This window comes from Gadus macrocephalus, chromosome 5, assembly GCF_031168955.1.
Source record: "Gadus macrocephalus chromosome 5, ASM3116895v1".
NCBI classification, from domain to species: domain Eukaryota; kingdom Metazoa; phylum Chordata; class Actinopteri; order Gadiformes; family Gadidae; genus Gadus; species Gadus macrocephalus.
The window spans coordinates 16,527,119-16,545,119 of NC_082386.1; the positions used below are offsets into that span (position 1 = coordinate 16,527,119).

An 18,001-nucleotide genomic window follows, 5' to 3' on the forward strand; every position below is an offset into this window, starting at 1 on the left:
TCTTTTCCAAAGAATCTGGAAAACAGGCACTTAGGCTGTTGTAGGAGATTCACTTAAATGATCTGATTAAATGCAACAATATAAAACGCTTTCCAATGACTTAATCAATGTGTTGCATTTCAGTGCATTTGCAAATGAAGGCTCTTCACATGCATTATAAAAAAAGCTCCTACTGTATTCCCATTACAGTAGGAGAGGCATTAGTGGTAAGCCACAGGGCACAGGCGTCATTGACTATGACTGACGCACAAATACACATCATAATCTTGAAAAAATAAATTAAAAGAAAGCGTGCACTCTTGAGGATAGAGCAGATGTATGATATTGGTTAAAAAGATGAACTTGAAATGAACTATCTTGACGTACTTAGTGGTAGATTATGATTAGAGATTTAAAAAATGTGCAAAAATAATAGGTTCTTAGTCTGATGATGGTGAACAATGGCAAATATCCCATGCAATCTATGAAACAATATGGTCTAAATTATATTTATAACTGATCACCAGCCACAAGAATGTTCACAAGAAAAATATATCACAGAAAGGAAGAAAGAAAATTTTGCCCAAGGAATTGTTCAAGTTTCTTCATCCTCTAGCAAACAAATTGTCAATAAAAAAGTTGCATTTGAAATAAAGGGACAGAATATGTCCCACTTCATAATGTCTGTGAGATCCCTATTATTATAATCTACCGTCATATTTTCATCTTCCAAAATTCTGTTTTTTGGCCTCAAAATAATGAAACACTGACATTGTCATGCGTGGATTTAAATCATCTACAACAAAACTATTTGCAGCCTTGCAAATAAAAGGCTTTGCTGAATGCAGTTCTATCTGTCTTTAGAGTGAATAAGCCTGTAGGACAACAAGTGGAAATAGACACTGTGCGTATGCGAGTGTATGTGTGTGTGTGTGTGTGTGTGTGGTTTGGAGCATGACCGATTATGATCAGCAACAAAATCAAACAATTCAACCCATTCTCTCTATGAAAACCTCACATATCCATGGCCCGAAGCAGCTGGCTGTGCCGGCCAGCAGAGTTGATTGAAATAATGGATCAAGAAGATGAAGAGGAAGGAAAATAATGGAGGAAGAAAATAAACAAGGGGTTATTATAAGAGTCAATGTATCACTGTTAAAATGTCTTTTAACAGGCAGGCCAACAGATCACTCAGAGAGAGAGAGGTAGAGAGAGACAGAGAGAAAGTGGCCTAAGGGAGAGAGAGAGAGAGAGAGAGAGAGAGAGAGAGGAGAGAGAGAGAGAGAGAGAGAGAGAGAGAGAGAGAGAGAGAGAGAGAGAGAGAGAGAGAGAGAGAGAGAGAGGAGAGAGAGAGAGAGAGAGAGAGAGAGAGAGAGAGAGAGGGAGAGAGATGATTGGGTGAGGGTTAAGGCTGCCACCCTGTTTCTCACCTCAGCTTCCCTCAACACCAACCCAGCCTACACAGCCGTCCACCTCCTCCCATTGCCCAGTACAATAGCAGAGCAACAGCTCCCCCTATAGGCCAACATCATCCAATGCTGCTACTATTAGATGATTTGGATGTTGTGGGTGTGGGACGTCAAGGAGGGTATACATGTTTTTATAATAGAGGAAACAGTTGAGCAGGAAAAAAACGTTAACTTTAACTCGATTGGCTGCTATTCAACAATATGGAATCAGAATGTAACCTAATGCAAGATTATACATTTCATTGATCTGCAATCACTTTAAACCACTGGGTTGATGTATCACCATTGAGCCTCATGTTAAGATTCCTAGCCTACTGTAACAATGTCCATGCTACCTAGGTGGCAGCCACCCTCCTCCTAGGTGACTTTAACTGTGGTCCTCCAGAGATGTACGAAGGGTTAGTGATCGTAGTAGTGGTTTTAGTAGTAGCAGTGGTAGGAGTTGTAGTGGTAGTAGTGGCAGCATTATTGGTAGTAGCAGAAGTTATTATTTGATCATACTTTACATTTTATACACTTAGTAGCCTATAAGTGTACAATATATCTAATATTTGAACATTAGATATATTTATGTGTCCACTCCACCATGAGCCAAGGTTACAATATGTAGTTTAATATGTGCACTGATGGTGTGTTTATTGAAGGACAATAAAGCAAGTCTAGTCTTAAGTGGTATTGTGGCAGCCGCAGTAAGAGTGACGAGGGAGGGAGTGGAACTGTAGGTCTCTCATCTGTGACTCCTTGGAATAGCCTACATCTCAGAGACTTTAATAAAATGTTCAAACCCATCGCTCCAAAGTGTGCGGTTGCCCAAGTGTTGACTACGCCAGTGCAGAAGAAGAATGTCTGACTTCGCTATTGTGTTCCACACATTCCAGCAGCGGACCGCAGCTGGTTGTATTCGGCCGAGTATTCGGACGCTTTTCTCCAAAGACTCCCCGACTCCCTTTAAGGACCCCTTAGCTCCCATAATCAGGATGAACATGCTTCTTCAGGAAAGAGAGAAGGTGAGATTGTATTCTAGGCCCAATCCCGATTCACCCCTTGGCCCTACCCAGAGATGGGGACTCGATTCTGAGACTCGGGCTCGAGTCGCACTTAAGTCGCACAAACGGTGACTTCAGACTTGACTTGCACCCAAAAGACTTCCGAATTGACTCGGACTCGAGCTTCGAGACTCGTCAAGTCATGCAATTATTGCTTTTTAAATCTAAGTTTATTCATGTATTTCTATTAGGGATGGGCAACGATCGTCGTAAATTTTCGATAATTCACCGTTGCTAAGCATAATGACCGCCACTGTCAAGGAAAGGGAATTTTTTGCCGTCTGTCGTATCACTCCGCAAGTCCGGTAACTTATCAACCACAGCGTCCTTGGTTGCTAAGCGACGTCAACGTATTTGGCTGACTATTTCTCTGCTGATCGATTCTACGAATGCTGGTAACAGATCAATTGTAAAAAGACTTGAGACTTGACTTGAACTTCCCCTCAAAGACTTGAGACTTGACTTGGACTCGAGCTCAAAGACTTGAGACTCGTCTTGGACTTCCAACAAATGACTCGTGAACATCTCTGGCACAACCCCGGCCTTGGCACTACCCCTCACTTTTGAAGAGGAATGTGCCAGTGTTTTTCTTAAAGACGCCACCAGAGGGCGCCAAAGGACTTTACACTGACCTGACCCTTCCTTTCTGTACTTAATTGGACAGCGGTGTCGGATGGTTGTTCTCCATGTATCCTAATGACACTATCTCCTCATTCTCGCCCACCCCACCTTGACTTTAACAGACCAGTCAACAGATACATTATCGTTACTATGAGCATCATAGCCTGGACTGAACTGGCTAACATATTAACATTATGTTACACATTAACAGTACCGGCCCTCATATCACCCGACAAATATAATTCAGCCGGATGAATTCATATCTATGAATTCAACCAGTTTAATTAGAGTTTAGATAATGGACTGCCACTTGGAAAGGAGGAATGAGAGAAAACAAAACAGAGAATCACACACACAATGGAGTAACACACCTGTCTCTCAATTTGCCAGTGGGATTCCCCTCTCTCTTCTCCTTCACTTTGCTAATAAATGATGTCTCCTCCTCCCTCCCTTCATTCCTCTCTGATGTCTCCTCCTCCCTCCCTTCCTTCATCTCTGTTGTCTCCTTCTCCCTCCCTTCCTTTCCTCTCTGATGTCTCCTCCTCCCTCACTTCCTTCCTCTCTGATGTCTCCTCCTCCCTCCCTTCCTTCATCTCTGTTGTCTCCTTCTCCCTCCCTTCCTTTCCTCTCTGATGTCTCCTCCTCCCTCCCTTCCTTCCTCTCTGATGTCTCCTCCTCCCTCCCTTCCTTCCTCTCTGATGTCTCCTCCTCCCTCACTTCCTTCCTCTCTGATGTCTCCTCCTCCCTCCCTTCCTTCCTCTCTGATGTCTCCTCCTCCCTCCCTTCCTTCCTCTCTGATGTCTCCTCCTCCCTCCCTTCCTTCCCCTCTGATGTCTCCTTCTCCATCCCTCCCTTCCTCGTTACATACATTTCCACGTTATAATAAACAACATCTTTTGATGAACGCTCAGGTTCCCTTCCCTCTTTGCTCCTATGAGGCTGATGTTAACTGAGCCTGTTGTCCACTCCTCTCTCTCTCTTCCAGTGGGAGTGGTGCAGCCCACGCTGAGCGTCCTCCCTCCCTCCAGCGTGGAGCTGGAGCAGGGCAGTGCTACACTAGTGTGTGTGGCCAGTGGGGGCTTCCCCTCAGACTGGAAGCTTGGCTGGAAGGTGGGGGGCAGCAGCAGGTCTGGGGGGGTGTCAGATAGCCTGGGGATCCTGGGGAAAGATGGCCACTACAGCTGGAGCAGCACCTTGACCCTCCCTGCAGACCAGTGGAGGAAGGCGGGCTCAGTGAGCTGTGAGGCCAGTAAGAATGGCCAGACGCAGCCTGTCACTCAAACCCTGAATCCTGGAGAGTGTTCAGAGTAGAGTGGCTCCAGCATGGAAGTACTGGAGAATACAGCTCTCCTCTGACACGTCTGCTTTATGTCTCTCTGTCTGAGGTGGCACTGCAGCTTTTGGATGAATTACATTAATATAACTCGTGTTTGATTCATTGACATTATGCTCTCTGATTTTTTCTCCTTGCTTTGTCACATGTTGAATCAAATAAAAAAGCAAAAAGTACAATATTTCTTGCAATATTTTCCAATCGTGTAAGATCTGTTTCTCTTTCTACCAATGAGTATATCAAACATATGTAATCTTTATTAGACAAGTTTCATCACCATTGTGAATGAAGGCTTAAAGCTATGGCATGTATCTCTGAATGAGCAAAGTGTTGGTTGTGTGGATGTTGTTGTAAAGTGTGTTCACTGTATCCAGTGGACCAGTGCCAGTCATAGAGCCACTGCTGCTGAAATGACCCATGTGTGTCAGACTGACTTTATATCAGTTCATCAAATAGAAGTTCAGGGCGATGTACAGGATTCTGCAGATACCAACTTATAAACATGTAAAAGTACATCTCAAAGGACATTCAGTATCTCTCACCAAGACATAAGAACCCTAGCATGCTGAGTGGGGGAAACAGTCACATATTCATAATGTCTGTCTATGAGTCAAAGACCATACCGACATGGCTAAAATATGTATTTCTTTAACCGTATTCTGTAATTAGTGAACCGTAGCTATTCAAATGATGTCCAGTTTTAGCTGATGTGCAGCTGTGTCTCTTCAGTGACAGAAAGTCGGTGGAAATTTAGGGCTAAGACTTTCAGAAGAGTCTCTGGAGAATCCAGTGAAAGCAGCATGTGTGCATATCTCCATACCAGCTCAATGGCACCTCTTGTCTCCAACCAACACCATTACAATTAAGACTGATTCCATGAACTCCATTATCTACAGGTTGAATTTAATATAAAGCTGGCTCAAATCTATTCATAATAAGAGGAAGAAAGTCATTCCTTTCATCAGGACGCAAGCTGCTTCATATGTGGGTGACAAAGAAAAAAACAAAACATGAAACATTATATATTAAAACAGTAAATAAACAACTAAATAAGAAAAGATCATGTTCCAAAGTCCAGCCCAGTAAGTGGGTCTTCATGCAGCTTGTGAAAGCGCAGATGGATCCAGCGTTGAGGATCTCCCGGGGAGCGAGTTCCACAGAGTGGGGGCAGACACCCTAAAGGCTCTGTCCATAGCTGAAGTCCCTAACCCGGGGTGGGGGGGGTGGGGGGGGAAAACAGTCCGTGGTCTGAGGGACGGAGATTCTGGGAGGGGGAGTAGGGTCTGAGGAGCTGAGAGAGGAGCGGGGGCTAGAGGGACTGGGGGGTGAGGAAGAGGAGGAGGGGGAGGAGGAGGTGGAGGAGGTGGAGGAGGAGGAGGAGGAGGAGGAGGAGGAGGAGGAGGAGGAGGAGAAGGTGGAGGTGCTACAGGACCTTAAAGGTAGCCGGTGGAGGTGGATAGGGGGGGGGGATTGGTACACTGGAGCCGTATGTAATACGTGGTAGTTGAGGTAGTAGTTGTGTGTTTAATAATGCTGAGGAATCTAATGCTGGCTCTTGGTTGAGGCCCCTGGTTAGAGCCAGCTCTGTGCTCAGCGCTCTGTGTCAGAGTCTCTTCCCCCTCAGCAGCTGCAGCAGGTTCCTGCTGTAACAGCTCAGTGTCTACGCAGTGTGACTGAGGGAGGTTTTTGTACGGCTCTCAATCACTGTGTGAACACCCAGACACTGTTAGGATAGTGGGTACTCTGACAGTGATAAACTGCTGCATCTTCACGCTGGGCGCCGGTGATGGTCAGAGAGAAGTCAATGCTGCTTCCACTGCCACTAAACCGAGCTGGTGTTGGTGATACAAGTTGGTTTACTATTTTTATGATGAGCTTTGGGGCTTCTCCAGGTTTCTGTTGATACCAGTGTAGATAATTATTGTTGTAAACCGCTGGGTTTGTTTTACAGGTCAGAGTGACTGTGGATCCTGGAGTAAAGGACACTACTGGTGTCTGAATCACAGTCACCTGACTGCTGGTTCCTGTAGGAAACAAACCAACCAAACATTTAGTTATCCAATAGAAAACACAATCAAACAGAGAAGGGTGGTCCACATTTTGACTGAGTGGAATGAACCAACCTGTTAAGGATCCACAGACCACTGTCCAGAAAAGGAGGGTGAGGTGATTCATGGTTGCCACAGTTTCTGGGGTGTTGAGTGACAGCTCTGAGTCCTGCAGTGTTGAACTCAGAGGACTTTAAACCCTCTCAGAACCCCAGTTTCAGCTGAGCATGCAAAGCTTCCTCTATATGGAAATGACCTGTTTCCACTCATCAGACGGGGGGTGAGAGTGACTGCAGACATTCTGGGAGGACCGCTGTATCTCTTCTATGTTCACACTTTTGGAATACAAATTCAGATATGCTGGAAACTATTGGAATTCATAATGTATAACATTTTTTGTTATTAATTCGGTCTTGGTTTGTATGAAATCCTTTAACTTTCTTATTTGTTTGAAAAGAATGTTGTTACATTATTATTACCTTAAACCAGAATAATATATGCAAATATATTGTTCTGTTCATAATAAATGCATGATTACAACATTGGCTTGAAGGTTTGTTATTAAGTCAATTAATAGACTTGTGTTAAAATAAACCGTTTGTAATTGAGCTTTAAAAATCGTATGAAAATGTATACATGATAAATGTTTTTCATTAAGTACATTAAATATACATTCAAGCAATTCATATATATTAATAATAATTTATCCAGTGAATCAAGTATTGACTAATTCATACATTTTTGTGAAAAGCAAGTGTTTGTGTGTCAGTAAGATGAGTCTTTAATGTGCGGGAGGTTTTTGTACAGCCTATTAATGAGTTTGTATCACTGTGGAACACTTTTGGTGGAGGCACACAACTCATCATTGATTGTAAGTACAAGGACAATTTTCTTTCACTGGCATATTTAACTTTCTTTAAATTGTATTAAGCGTGATAATCTTAATATTTTTACTTTTCTACAGTATTAATTTCTTGTAGTTTTTTTCGGAAGTTAAGCTGAGGACAAAGTGTGAAAATATTGTCGTACAGAGTTCTGTCTTTTAAATTAAACTGAATATGTAGCATATGTAATACAATATAATGAATTTTATGAAAGACTTCATTATTGCTTCGGCATTATTCTTTATTTAATTGGAAAATGAGTCACCTTTAAGTTTGAAGAAATTCAAACTTGTGTAAAGTCGATTAGTGTTAACCCTATTAAATGCTATATTTTGAAGTTCTATCATTTGAAGTATGAACATGAAATCATTGAAGATATTTTAAACCAAATGGTTTCCTTCCTCTTGACTATCACCAACTGCTGGTGAACAGGAAGCTGTCCCTTCCCTCTGTGCTCCTATGAGGCTGATGTTAACTGAGCCTGTTGTCCACTCCTCTCTCTCTCTTCCAGTGGGAGTGGTGCAGCCCACGCTGAGCGTCCTCCCTCCCTCCAGAGTGGAGCTGGAGCAGGGCAGTGCTACACTAGTGTGTGCGGCCAGTGGGGGCTTCCCCTCAGACTGGAAGCTTGGCTGGAAGGTGGGGGGCAGCAGCAGGTCTGGGGGGGTGTCAGATAGCCTGGGGGTCCTGGGGAAAGATGGCCACTACAGCTGGACCAGCACCATGACCCTCCCTGCAGACCAGTGGAGGAAGGCGGGCTCAGTGAGCTGTGAGGCCAGTAAGAATGGCCAGACGCAGCCTGTCACTCAAACCCTGAATCCTGGAGAGTGTTCAGAGTAGAGTGGCTCCAGCATGGAAGTACTGGAGGATACAGATCTCCTCTGACACGTCTGCTTTATGTCTCTCTGTCTGAGGTGACACTGCAGCTTTTGATGATTTACATTAATATAACTCGTGTTGGATTCATTGACATTATGCTCTCTGGTTTTTACCCCTAGCTTTATCACATGTTGAATCAAATAAAAATGCAAAAAATACAATATTTCTTGTTATATTTTCCAATCTTGTCAAATATGCTTCTCTTTCTACCAATGAGTATATCAAACATATTTAATCTTTATTAGACAAGTTTCATCACCATTGTGAATGAAGGCTTAAAGCTATGGTGTGAATCTCTGAATGAAGAAATGGTTGATTCTGTGGATGTTGTTGTAAAGTGTGTTCACTGTATCCAGTGGACCAGTGTCAGTCATAGAGCCACTGCTGCTGTAATGACCCATGTGTGTCAGACTGACTTTATATCAGTTCATCAAATAGAAGTTCAGGGCGATGTACAGGATTCTGCAGATACCAACTTATCAACATGCAAAAGTACATCTCAAAAGACATTCAGTATCTCTCACCAAGACATAAGAACCCTGGCATGCTGAGTGGGGGAAACAGTCACATATGCATAATGTCTGTCTATGAGTCAAAGACCAAACCGACATGGCTAAAATATGTTTCTTTAAGCGTATTCTGTAATTAGTGAACCGTAGCTATTCAAATGATGTCCAGTTTTAGCAGATGTGCACCTGTGTCTCTTGAGTGACAGAAAGTCAGTGGAAATTTAGGGCTTAGACTTTCAGAAGAGTCTCTGGAGAATCCAGTGAAAGCAGCATGTGTGCATATCTCCATACCAGCTCAATGGCACCTCTTGTCTCCAACCAACACCATTACAATTAAGACTGATTCCATGAACTCCATTATCTACAGGTTGAATTTAATATAAAGCTGGCTCAAATCTATTCATAATAAGAGGAAGAAAGTCATTCCTTTCATCAGGACGCAAGCTGCTTCATATGTGGGTGACAAAGAACAAAAAAATATGAAACATTATATATTAAAACAGTAAATAAACAAATAAATAAGAAAAGATCACGTTCCAAAGTCCAGGCCCAGTAAGTGGGTCTTCAGGCAGCTCTAAAAAACGCAGATGGATCCAGCGTTGAGGATCTCCCGGGGAGCGAGTTCCACAGAGTGGGAGCAGCCACCCTAAAGGCTCTGTCCATAGCTGAAGTCCCTAACCCGGGGGGGGGGGGGGGGGGGTAAAGCAGTCCGTGGTCTGAGGGACGGGGAGTAGGGGCTGAGGAGCTGTGAGAGGAGCGGGGGCTAGAGGGACTGGGGGGTGAGGAAGAGGAGGAGGAGGAGGAGGAGGAGGAGGAGGAGGTGCTGCAGGACCATAATGGTAGCCGGTGGAGGTGGATGAGGGGGGGGGGGGGGATTGGTACACTGGAGCCGATCCAGGGCTCTGTGGGGACCCCCCAGTGGGACTCCAAGACCCCCGTCCAGAGGGGAGGTGATGAAGGCGTGGATGAGGGTCTCTACCACGGGGGCAGTGAGGGACGGCCCGAGTCTGGACATGTTTCTGAGGGGGTCCAATGCCTATCTGTTGATGGACTCCATGTGGGGAACCAGTGATAGGGATGAGTCTGGGACCCCCCCAGGTTGGGGACTGGAGAGAAGGGGCAGACGGAGCAGCCGTCCATGGACAGGACCAGATCCCCGACCTTCTGGGGCCTGGGGGGCCCCAACCAGGACTCTGTCTTCTTACTGCTGAGGTGTGACTGGGGGGGGGGGGGGGGGGGTGATGTTATATGATGAAGTTGAGGTTGTAGTTGTATTCAACATGTTGAAGTATTAGTTGTATGTAATACGTGGTAGTTCAAGTAGTAGTTGTAAATGGTAGTTGAGGTAATAGTTGTATGTGATATGTGGTAGTTGAGGTAGTACTTATATGTTTAATGATGCTGAGGAATCTAAGGCTGGCTCTTGGTTGAGGCCCCTGGTTAGAGCCAGCTCTGTGCTCAGCGCTCTGTGTCAGAGTCTCTTCCCCCTCAGCAGCTGCAGCAGATTCCTGCTGTAACAGCTCAGTGTCTACGCAGTGTGACTGAGGGAGGTTTTTGTACGGCTCTCAATCACCGTGTGAACAAATTGACACTGTTTAGCCAGTGGTAACTCTTACAGTGATAAACTGCTGCATCTTCACGCTGGGCGCCGTTGATGGTCAGAGAGAAGTCAGTGCTGCTTCCACTGCCACTAAACCGAGCTGGTGTTGGTGATACAAGTTGGTTTACAAATTTTATGATGAGCTTGGGGGCTTCTCCAGGTTTCTGTTGATACCAGAACATATATTCACCAACATAAAATTTACTGTTAACCGCTGGGTTTGTTTTACAGGTCAGAGTGACCGTGGATCCTGGAGTAAAGGACACTACTGGTGTCTGAGTCACAGTCACCTGACTGCTGGTTCCTGTAGGAAACAAACAAACCAAACATTGAGTTATCCAATAGAAAACACAAGCAAACAAAGAAGGGTGGTCCACATTTTGACTGAGTGGAATGAACAAACCTGTTAAGGATCCACAGACCACTGTCCAGAAAAGGAGGGTGAGGTGATTCATGGTTGCCACGGTTTCTGGGGTGTTGAGTGACAGCTCAGAGTCCTGCAGTGTTGAACTCAGAGGACTTTAAACCCCCTCAGAACCCCAGTTTCAGCTGAGCATGCAAAGCTTCCTCTATATGGAAATGACCTGTTTCCACTCATCAGACTGGGGGTGAGAGTGACTGCAGACATTCTGGGAGGACCGCTGTATCTCTTCTACATTCACACTTTTGGAATTCAAATTCAAATTTACTGGAAACTATTGGAATTTATAATGTATAAAATTGTGTCTGGTTGAGGTCGATCTTGGTTTGTATGAAATCCTTTGACTTTCATATTGAGAGATATTATTACCTAAAACCAGAATAATAGATAAAAACATATTGTTCTGTTTATAATAAATCCATGATTATAACATCGGCTTGAAGGTTTTTTATTCGGTCAAATAGTTAGACTTGTGTTAAAACAATCATCCTTTTGTAATTTTGCGTTTAAAAATGTTATGAAAATAAATGTAACTAAATGTATTTCATTAAAACTATTCAAACAATTAATTTATATTGATTATAATACTTCCAGTGAAACTAATATCGACTAATTCATACATTCTAGTGGGAAGCCAGTGTTTGTGTGTCAGTGAGATGAGTCTTTAATGTGCGGGAGGTTTTTGTACAGCCTCTTAATGAGTTTGTATCACTGTGGTACACTTTTGGTGGAGGTACCAAACTCATCGTTGACTGTAAGTACAAGGACACTTTTCTTTGCCTGCCATATTTAACTTTCTCTAAATATAATTAAGCGTGATAATCTTATCTTTTGGAATTTTCTATATTTTTAATTTCTTGTAGTTTTTATTAAAGATAAGCTGAGGACAAAGTGTCAATATATTGTGGAACAGAGTTCTGTCTTTTAAATTACACTGCATACGTTACATATGTTCTACAATACAATGTATTTCATGAAATACCTCATTATTGCTGTGACATTATTCATTTATTGAATTTACAGATCAGTCACATTTAAGTTTGAAGAAATTCACACTTGTCGATTAATGTTAACCCAATAAAATGCTAAATTTTGAAGTTCAATCATTTTAAATATAAATATGTTTTTACCGTTTTAATGAAGAGATTTTAAACACAATGGTTTCCTTCCTCTTTAATATCACCAACTGCTGGTGAACAGGAAGCTGTCCCTTCCCTCTGTGCTCCTATGAGGCTGATGTTAACTGAGCCTGTTGTCCACTCCTCTCTCTCTCTTCCAGTGGGAGTGGTGCAGCCCACGCTGAGCGTCCTCCCTCCCTCCAGAGTGGAGCTGGAGCAGGGCAGTGCTACACTGCTGTGTGCGGCCAGTAGGGGCTTCCCCTCAGACTGGAAGCTTGGCTGGAAGGTGGGGGGCAGCAGCAGGTCTGGAGGGGTGACCGATAGCCTGGGGGTCCTGGGGAAAGATGGCCACTACAGCTGGACCAGTACCTTGACCCTCCCTGCAGACCAGTGGAGGAAGGCGGGCTCAGTGAGCTGTGAGGCCAGTAAGAATGGCCAGACGCAGCCTGTCACTCAAACCCTGAATCATGACCAGTGTTCAGAGTAGAGAGGCTCCAGCATGGAAGAATTGTAGAATACAGATCTCTTCTGACACGTCTGCTCAATGACCCTCAGTCTCAGGTGGCCCTGCAGCTTTTGATGAATTACATTAATATAACATGTCTTCTAATCAATAACATGATGCTCTCTGGATTTTACCCCTTGCTTGTGTTGGTCACCTGTTGAACATTTAATAAAGATGTAAAGAATCAATCCTTTGTTGTCATCATTTGCTATTATTTATATTTTGTATTTCCAAATTAATGTGGATTCTAATAAGCATATAAAATCTCTGCCATCTTTATCAAACATATTTCCCCACCATTTTGAAAGAAGGGTTAAGGCTATGGTGTGTATCTCTGAAGGAGCAAAGTGTTGGTTGTGGGGATTTCCTTGGAAAGTGTGTTCACTGTATCCAGTGGACCAGTGTCAGTCATAGAGCCACTGCTGCTGAAATGACCCATGTGTGTCAGACTGACTTTCTGTCACTTCATATAATAGTAGTTCAGAGAGATGTTCCGGTTTTTGCAGATACAAACTCAAAAACTTGTAAAATTACGTCTCAAAAGACATTTAGTATCTCTCAACAGGACATAAGAACCCTAGCATACTGAGTGGTAGAAACAGTAACATATTAATGATGTTTGTCTATGAGTTACAGACCAAACCGACAACGCTAAAAAATGTGTTTCTTTAAACGTATTCTGTGAGCAGTGAGCTGTAGCTATTCAAATGATGTCCAGTTTTAGCTGATGTGCATCTGTGTCTCTTGAGTGACAGAGAGTCAGTGGAAATGTAGGGCTGAGACTTTCAGAAGAGTCTCTGGAGAATCCAGCGAAAGCAGTATACATGTCTCCATACCAGCTTCATGGCGTCCTCTTGTTCCAAACCAAGGCCATTACATCTCATCTCATCTCATCGTCATCCGCTTATCCGGGGTCGGGTCGCGGGGGGAGCAGCTCAAGCAGGGGGCCCCAGACTTCCCTTTCCCGGGCCACATTGACCAGCTCTGACGGGGGGATCCCGAGGCGTTCCCAGGCCAGTGTTGAGATATAATCTCTCCACCTAGTCCTGGGTCTTCCCCGAGGTCTCCTCCCCACTGGACGTGCCTGAAACACCTCCCAAGGAAGGCCATTACAGTAAAGACTGATTCCCTGAACTCCACCATCTACAGGTTTTATTAATCTATAGCAGGCTTGACTCTATTCATAGTAATATTGAAAAATGGGTTCCTTTCATTAGGACCCAAGCTGCTTTACGTGTGGGTGAAACAGAACAAAAAATATGAAATATTATATTTTAAAGGCACCCAGTGCAACTTTCAAGGCTTAAAAATAAACATTCAATTTCTAGTCTTTTTTACACGTAGTAAGTTTCAATAACTCCATACCATTACATACCGACATTAAGCAGCAAAGATGAGACGTCGTTGTGTGGTGAGAACTGATACAAAATCGATAACAACAACAATGCCGCCATTTTCTTTATTTTTTGTAACCTACAATAAATAAAGCAGGCTTCCAGTCAATGGAAAAATGGCTTCTCCCCACCGGCGATTGTTGTTGTTTACGATTTTCTATCAGTTCTCACCACACAACGACGTCTCATCTTTGCTCCTTGAATGTCGATATGTAATGGTATGGAGTTATTGAAACTTACTACGTGTAAAAAAGACTAGAAATTGAATGTTTATTTTTCATTGAATGTTTACATAAAGTTGCACTGGGTGCCTTTAAAACATCAAAACAATAAATAAACAAATAAATAAGGCAATGTAATATGTCTAAGTTGAGGTTGTAGATGTATTCAATATGTTGAAGTTTTAGTTGTACATAATATGTGGTAGTTCAATTAGCAGTATGTAATATCTTGTAGTTGAGGTAGTAGTGAGTAATATCTTGTAGTTGAGGTAGTAGTGAGTAATATCTTGTAGTTGAGGTGGTAGTGTGTAATGTCTTGTAGTTGAGGTAGTAGTTGTATGATATACGTGATAGTTGAGGTAGTTGTTCTATTTAGTAGTTGAGATAGTAGTTGTAAGTCATACGTGGTAGATGAAGTAATAGTGTGTAACACGTGATAGTTGAAGTAGTAGTTGTATTTAATACGTGGTAGTTGAGGTAGTAGTGTGTAATATCTTGTAGTTCAGGTATTAGCTGTATGTAATACGTGGTAGTTGAGGTAGTAGTTGTGTGTTGAATAATGCTGAGGAATCTAATGCTGGCCCTTGGTTGAGGCCCCTGGTTAGAGCCAGCTCTGTGCTCAGCGCTCTGTGTCAGAGTCTCTTCCCCCTCAGCAGCTGCAGCAGGTTCCTGCTGTAACAGCTCAGTGTCTACGCAGTGTGACTGAGGGAGGTTTTTGTACGGCTCTCAATCACTGTGTGAACAAATTGACACTGTTCAGGTAGTGGAAACTCTGACAGTGATAAACTGCTGCATCTTCACGCTGGGCGCCGTTGATGGTCAGAGAGAAGTCAGTGCTGCTTCCACTGCCACTAAACCGAGCTGGTGTTGGTGATACAAGTTGGTTTACTAATTTTACGATGAGCTTGGGGGCTTCTCCATGTTTCTGTTGGTACCAGTTTAGATACCGATTAGTACTATATGTGTAAACTGCTGGGTTTGTTTTACAGGTCAGAGTGACTGTGGATCCTGGAGCAACGGACACTACTGGTGTCTGGGTCACAGTCACCTGACTGCTGGTTCCTGTAGAAAACAAACAAACCAAACATTGAGTTATCCAATAGAAAACACAAGCAAACAGAGAAGGGTGGTCCACATTTAGACTGAGTGGAATGAACCAACCTGTTAAGGATCCACAGACCACTGTCCAGAAAAGGAGGGTGAGGTGATTCATGGTTGCCACGGTTTCTGGGGTGTTGAGTGACAGCTCAGAGTCCTGCAGTGTTGAACTCAGAGGACTTTAAACCCTCTCAGAACCCCAGTTTCAGCTGAGCATGCAAAGCTTCCTCTATATGGAAATGACCTGTTTCCACTCATCAGACGGGGGTGAGAGTGACTGCAGACATTCTGGGAGGACCGCTGTATCTCTTCTACATTCACACCATTGGAATAAAATTTGATTTGGTGTAAACAATTGGAATTGGAATCTATAACGTTTTTTCTTGTTAATTCGATCTTGGTTTGTATGAAATTCATTAATTTTCAAAATTGTGCAGGCTATAAAAAAGTTACTCATTACAGCGGAACCTAAAATGCTATAATAAATAAAAACATAATTTTTTGGAATTAAATGCATGTTTATTACATCCATTCTTTCATTTTGGAAAGTCTAACAAGTTCGATTTGTGGACTGGTTTGGCTCGTTTATTTGTTCGGTTTGATTGTGAGACACCAAAGATTGTTTTTAAACATTATATATTTTTTTAAATCTACTAATTCGATCTAAAGTAGAAAAAACAATAGCTGTAGAGAGTAAAATATTGAATAATTAATAGATTTCTGTGAAAAACGAGTGTTTGTGTCAGTGAGATGAGTCTTTAATGTGCGGGAGGTTTTTGTACAGCCTCTTAATGCGTTTGTATCACTGTGGTGGACTTTTGGTGGAGGCACCAAACTCATCGTTGACTGTAAGTACAAGGACACTTTTCTGTATCTGTCATAGTACTAACTTTTGTCTAACTTACCTGTAAAGATATATATACATTTCCTTTTTAACTTTAATTTGAATTTTTTTCTTAAGAAAGGTTAATGACAGTGTAAACATTTTTCTCTGATGGAGTTCAGTCATTAAATGTTATTGTTTATAGTGTTTTTCAAATGCTTTCTTTATTGTGAGAATTCATAATTTATTGCAAATGTAATTGAGTTACTTTGAACTTCATTAATTTGACTAAACAGTTTCGTTCAGTTTCTGTTTCGAAATCTAAAAATGCAGTCATCATTTATTTAATATAATATGTAATCTTGTATTGATGTACTTAAAATATCCAGTTGATAGAATTTTCTTGCTAAATCCGAAATGAAATATAATAAAAAGGAAGTGAACGAAAGACTTATTAAGAAAAGCAACCTGACAGTTGAAATGTGTCATGAATAAGGTTGTATACATTTCCATGTTACAAGAAACAATATTCCTTGATGATTGCTGATGTTCCATTCCCTCTGTGCTCCTATGAGGCTGATGTTAACTGAGCCTGTTGTCCACTCCTCTCTCTCTCTTCCAGTGGGAGTGGTGCAGCCCACGCTGAGCGTCCTCCCTCCCTCCAGAGTGGAGCTGGAGCAGGGCAGTGCTACACTAGTGTGTGTGGCCAGTGGGGGCTTCCCCTCAGACTGGAAGCTTGGCTGGAAGGTGGGGTGCGGCAGCAGGTCTGGGGGGGTGTCAGATAGCCTGGGGGTCCTGGGGAAAGATGGCCACTACAGCTGGAGCAGCACCTTGACCCTCCCTGCAGACCAGTGGAGGAAGGCGGGCTCAGTGAGCTGTGAGGCCAGTAAGAATGGCCAGACGCAGCCTGTCACTCAAACCCTGAATCCTGGAGAGTGTTCAGAGTAGAGTGGCTCCAGCATGGAGAGGAGATACAGCTCTCCTCTGACACGTCTGCTCTATGACTCTCTGTCTGAGGTGACTCTGCAGCTTTTGATGATTTACATTAATATAACTCGTGTTTGATTCATTGACATTATGCTCTCTGGTTTTTACCCCTAGCTTTGTCACATGTTGATTCAAATAAAAATGCAAAAAACACAATATTTCTTGTTATATTTTCCAATCATGTCAAATCTGATTCTCTTTCTACCAATGAGTATATCAAACATATGTAATCTTCATTACACAAGTTTCATCACCATTGTGAATGAAGGCTTAAAGCTATGGCGTGTATCTCTGAATGAGCAAAGTGTTGGTTGTGTGGATGTTGTTGTAAAGTGTGTTCACTGTATCCAGTGGACCAGTGCCAGTCATAGAGCCACTGCTGCTGTAATGACCCATGTGTGTCAGACTGACTTTATATCAGTTCATCAAATAGAAGTTCAGGGCGATGTACAGGATTCTGCAGATACCAACTTATAAACATGTAAAAGTACATTTCAATAGACATTCAGTATCTCCCACCAAGGCATAGGTACCCTTGCAGTGAGTGGGGGAAACAGTAACATATTCATAATGTCTGTCTATGAGTCAAAGACCAAACCGACATCGCTAAAAGATATGTTTCATTCAACGTTTTCTGTGAGCACTGAGCAGTGAACTGTAGCTATTCAAAAATGTCCAGTTTTAGCTGATGTGCACCTGTGTCTCTTGAGTGACAGAAAGTTAGTGGAAATGTAGGGCTGAGGTTTTCAGAAGAGTCTCTGGAGATTCCAGTGAAAGCAGCATGTGAGCATGTCTCCATACCAGCTCAATGGCGCCCTCTTGTGTCTCACTAACGCCGTTTCAACAAAGAGTGATTCTATGAACTGATCTCTGTTCACCTCCATCTTTAATAGTAGCTTAGAGCCTCAGTAGTAGTTAGCATGTTGTTGGGTTAGCCTGGTAGCAGACGGAGGCTGGTGTTTAGCGGTTGTTCCTCATGGCTTCCTTTGCTGCCAGGATGAGGGCTGTGAGGGTGGACCGAGGCTTGGCCATCTCCAGGAACAGAGGCTGCAGAACAACAGCGTTGGTT

At 42.9% G+C, this 18,001-nt stretch overlaps 3 gene segments (V, D, J or C); all 3 read left to right on the plus strand.

Annotated features, from left to right (window-relative positions):
• Positions 1-4,108: 4,108 nt before the first annotated feature.
• On the plus strand, positions 4,109-4,627 carry LOC132457497 (immunoglobulin kappa constant-like; the record flags this gene model as incomplete). The annotated part of the segment is given in 1 exon segment: positions 4,109-4,627. A coding segment is annotated over 1 exon segment (318 nt), but the record flags the coding sequence as incomplete, so codon positions are not given.
• Positions 4,628-7,022: 2,395 nt separating this feature from the next.
• LOC132458139 (immunoglobulin kappa constant-like) lies at positions 7,023-8,439 on the plus strand. The segment is given in 3 exon segments: positions 7,023-7,049; positions 7,304-7,367; positions 7,892-8,439. Coding segments are annotated over 3 exon segments (417 nt in total).
• Positions 8,440-12,013: 3,574 nt separating this feature from the next.
• Positions 12,014-16,893, plus strand: LOC132457653 (immunoglobulin kappa constant-like). The segment is given in 5 exon segments: positions 12,014-12,024; positions 12,109-12,190; positions 14,785-14,853; positions 15,907-15,970; positions 16,568-16,893. Coding segments are annotated over 5 exon segments (552 nt in total).
• Positions 16,894-18,001: the final 1,108 nt, after the last annotated feature.